Source organism: Littorina saxatilis, linkage group LG7 (genome assembly GCF_037325665.1).
Source record: "Littorina saxatilis isolate snail1 linkage group LG7, US_GU_Lsax_2.0, whole genome shotgun sequence".
NCBI classification, from domain to species: domain Eukaryota; kingdom Metazoa; phylum Mollusca; class Gastropoda; order Littorinimorpha; family Littorinidae; genus Littorina; species Littorina saxatilis.
In genome coordinates this window covers 20,787,489-20,792,347 of record NC_090251.1, presented here as the reverse complement: position 1 = coordinate 20,792,347, position 4,859 = coordinate 20,787,489, and the positions used below count along the sequence as shown (strand labels likewise).

Genomic DNA, 4,859 nt, shown 5'->3' with positions numbered 1-4,859 from the left:
TCGGCGCCGTCAACTTGTATCTTCGCAGTCATTTTGTAACCCCCCCCCCCCCCTTCAAAGTGAATTGATCCGCCCTTGCCGGAGTCCCTGCACACCAAGCTGTACGGGCTGCCCTGCAGAGGACCACTAATTATATCTCAAGATCTGGACTCCAAGTGTGATCGGCGATCGAAAAGAAGAAGAACATGACTATATGGATCACATGCATGTCACCGGTTAATATCTGTACACAGCTCTTTAGTGTTTCCGTCATCAGAGAGCAGGCTCCTTACACTTCGTTCAACAAAGTAAAAAGTTTTTTGCTGTGTGTTTTATTCAAACACTATCATAATGAGGTCCCCGGATAAGTCCTTGAAACGTACAAGAGAACACAGGCATCTGTGTTATATATCCCAAGTATTTCACCATTTCCTTGTGACATAGGGAAACATAACGTTTTGTACTCTGATCCTGTATTTATATGTTCAAATCATCTTAAATTTATTACAAATCATAAGTCCTGTAGCTGGTAGGCTTCCGCACTTTTTTGTTAACTTCCTCGACAGCAAGTTGTTTCCCTTGCACCAATTTGGATGATAATTCGCTGCCCTCAATCCCATCTTGAGCGCTTGGAAAAAAAACCACCCCAACAATTGTGTCCGTTGACAGTGGCGTGGGGTCAGTGCTTTCGCCTCTTTTGGCTTTCTTGATACGCAAAGCAGACTTACCATACATAAAAATAATGAGAGATGTTGACTCGATGAGAGCAAGAAACTACATTAAAGCCTTGGAATTAACATAACTGAATACGCAAGACAGAGCGAGACTGATACAGATAGGTGAATAGCCACGCCGAACAGCATCAACAAGTGCTTTGTGTGACAGATTTATCAGATCAGCTATGCTCATTCAGTCAATATCAATTCAGTCAGTAGGCTATCAACACATAAATCAGACGCAAAGAGTGTGTTTGTTTTTTTACACTTTTTTTTTCTAAATTTAATTGTATTGCCTTTTTTGCAGTCGACTCAGGAAATAAGAGAAAAAATACTTTATTAGTAGCAATTTAATAGTAAGTGCACCATGCCCCAGATTATTGTCATTCGTGTTATTCATTTGTGGAAAATGCACTGTAATACGATGTGCCCTGATCGCCTGACCCGCTGCATGCTGACAGTGTCACGTGAGGTTACTTGGTGAAGCGTGCAATGATCCGTCATGTTGATGGCCATTGTCTTCATTCCGGGCCGGCAGCGGACTGTGAAGATGGGGCGTTGTGTGATTTTAATAGGCTGCACCCTGCCTGTGCACACCGCTGCCTGCCTGCATTACCATAATAACGCGCTTCTTTCAGCCCCGCTCAGGGCCGGGGTGCAAAACGCATGCACACTTCTCTGCGGGGACCGCCAAGCCAAGACTAAAGCCGCGCATACATTACAATGCATGAACAAAGGGGCAGCTAGGACAGGGTTTCTCCGTGTCAAGGTAACAGTGAAACACTCCAAGTCTGGTCTTTGTGTGGTGGAGGAATGGGCATGTGAGGTGGTGGAGGAATGGGCATGTGAGGTGGTGGGGTGCATCAGGTTAGTATATATGTGGACATTCACGAGAGGTCATTCACATAAACAGGAGATTTACATTTTATTTTATTTTCTTCTTCCTATATTTTGTGTGTCTGTGTCCCATCGTCCGCCCTATTTCACCCCCATTCACCACCTCCTCTACAGTGTCCCATCGTCCGCCCTATTTCACCCCCATTCACCACCTCCTCAACAGTGTCCCATCGTCCGCCCTATTTCACCCCCATTCACCACCTCCTCCACAGTGTCCCATCGTCCGCCCTATTTCACCCCCATTCACCACCTCCTCCACAGTGTCCCATCGTCCGCCCTATTTCACCCCCATTCACCACCTCCTCAACAGTGTCCCATCGTCCGCCCTATTTCACCCCCATTCACCACCTCCTCCACAGTGTCCCATCGTCCGCCCTATTTCACCCCCATTCACCACCTCCTCAACAGTGTCCCATCGTCCGCCCTATTTCACCCCCATTCACCACCTCCTCAACAGTGTCCCATCGTCCGCCCTATTTCACCCCCATTCACCACCTCACCCACAGTGTCCCATCGTCCGCCCTATTTCACCCCAATTCACCACCTCCTCCACAGTGTCCCATCGTCCGCCCTATTTCACCCCCATTCACCACCTCCTCCACAGTGTCCCATCGTCCGCCCTATTTCACCCCCATTCACCACCTCCTCAACAGTGTCCCATCGTCCGCCCTATTTCACCCCCATTCACCACCTCCTCCACAGTGTCCCATCGTCCGCCCTATTTCACCCCCATTCACCACCTCCTCCACAGTGTCCCATCGTCCGCCCTATTTCACCCCCATTCACCACCTCCTCAACAGTGTCCCATCGTCCGCCCTATTTCACCCCCATTCACCACCTCCTCCACAGTGTCCCATCGTCCGCCCTATTTCACCCCCATTCACCACCTCCTCCACAGTGTCCCATCGTCCGCCCTATTTCACCCCCATTCACCACCTCCTCAACAGTGTCCCATCGTCCGCCCTATTTCACCCCCATTCACCACCTCCTCCACAGTGTCCCATCGTCCGCCCTATTTCACCCCCATTCACCACCTCCTCAACAGTGTCCCATCGTCCGCCCTATTTCACCCCCATTCACCACCTCCTCCACAGTGTCCCATCGTCCGCCCTATTTCACCCCCATTCACCACCTCCTCAACAGTGTCCCATCGTCCGCCCTATTTCACCCCCATTCACCACCTCCTCCACAGTGTCCCATCGTCCGCCCTATTTCACCCCCATTCACCACCTCCTCAACAGTGTCCCATCGTCCGCCCTATTTCACCCCCATTCACCACCTCCTCCACAGTGTCCCATCGTCCGCCCTATTTCACCCCCATTCACCACCTCCTCAACAGTGTCCCATCGTCCGCCCTATTTCACCCCCATTCACCACCTCCTCCACAGTGTCCCATCGTCCGCCCTATTTCACCCCCATTCACCACCTCCTCCACAGTGTCCCATCGTCCGCCCTATTTCACCCCCATTCACCACCTCCTCCACAGTGTCCCATCGTCCGCCCTATTTCACCCCCATTCACCACCTCCTCAACAGTGTCCCATCGTCCGCCCTATTTCACCCCCATTCACCACCTCCTCCACAGTGTCCCATCGTCCGCCCTATTTCACCCCCATTCACCACCTCCTCAACAGTGTCCCATCGTCCGCCCTATTTCACCCCCATTCACCACCTCCTCAACAGTGTCCCATCGTCCGCCCTATTTCACCCCCATTCACCACCTCCTCCACAGTGTCCCATCGTCCGCCCTATTTCACCCCCATTCACCACCTCCTCAACAGTGTCCCATCGTCCGCCCTATTTCACCCCCATTCACCACCTCCTCAACAGTGTCCCATCGTCCGCCCTATTTCACCCCCATTCACCACCTCCTCAACAGTGTCCCATCGTCCGCCCTATTTCACCCCCATTCACCACCTCCTCAACAGTGTCCCATCGTCCGCCCTATTTCACCCCCATTCACCACCTCCTCAACAGTGTCCCATCGTCCGCCCTATTTCACCCCCATTCACCACCTCCTCAACAGTGTCCCATCGTCCGCCCTATTTCACCCCCATTCACCACCTCCTCAACAGTGTCCCATCGTCCGCCCTATTTCACCCCCATTCACCACCTCCTCAACAGTGTCCCATCGTCCGCCCTATTTCACCCCCATTCACCACCTCCTCAACAGTGTCCCATCGTCCGCCCTATTTCACCCCCATTCACCACCTCCTCAACAGTGTCCCATCAAACTGACGTAACAATGTGTGTCCAATCTAATTAAATCAATAAATCGAACGAGTTTGCTTTGAGAAAAGCCAATTGTTGAGCCTCTACAGACTGCAATCAACTTTACTTTCGTAATTGCAAACATAGCAGCAAGACGCGTTCCTTCCCGCGTTTAACCATCGTATCAACCGCCACAGGGCCGTCCCAGCTTTTTGCACGGGACAGAGCCTCCTTCCATACACTGGAACACATGCTCAACATCAACAGTCTACCCCCTTCCGGAGCAGAGTGGGGCTTTTTCTTCTGAATTCATTTGGCAGATTGACACTTGTTTAAGTGCGTGACTTATTTAACAACAACAACAACACAACAACAACAACACAACAACAACATCAGCAACAAACAAAAGAAAAACAGAATGCCAACATACCTAATTGTATTTTATTATGAGCACATTTTCAGAGTAAACCTATCATATCTATATTTTTTCCTCGATTTTAATGACTACTTTAATAAACAAACTAATTATTTGATTTTAAAACTTCCGAGCTGAAATGCAATCGAATAGTCCGGACTGAGTCAAAGATTATTTGACCAAAGTTTCAATAAACTTGCACACACACACACACACACACACACACACACACACACACACACACACACACACACACACACACACACACACACACACACATACATAATCCACCACCCTCGTCTCGATTCCTGGTAAACATTCAGTCAAGTTTTCTTAGTCAAAACTTGACGAATTGTAAAAAAAACACCTCATTTTAAGCAAATTGATTGAAACTGGTCAATCATTCTTTGACTCAGTCCAGACTATGGGATTGTATTTTAGCTCTGAAGCTTTAGATTAATTAATTAGTTTGTTAATTAAAGTCGTTATAAAAAAATCAAATTTTACCTAACAGATTTACAAAGTTTGTAAAATGTACTGTATTTCTTATAATTTCCTGAACTCCAAAATTACATAGAAATGTCATGTATACTCAGCATGCAAATGTGATCAGAATTAACGAACATCGTTTTGTGCAAATTA

The 4,859-nt window shown here is 48.5% G+C and overlaps 1 protein-coding gene across 1 annotated transcript; it reads left to right on the top strand.

Annotated features, from left to right (window-relative positions):
* The first annotated feature begins 1,119 nt into the window (after nt 1–1,119).
* Nucleotides 1,120–3,829, top strand: LOC138970149 (uncharacterized). Its single transcript, XM_070342635.1, has 2 exons — nt 1,120–1,162; nt 1,707–3,829. Exons 1-2 carry the CDS (start codon nt 1,120–1,122, stop codon nt 3,827–3,829), a joined length of 2,166 nt encoding a protein of 721 aa, XP_070198736.1.
* The last annotated feature ends 1,030 nt before the right edge of the window (nt 3,830–4,859 follow it).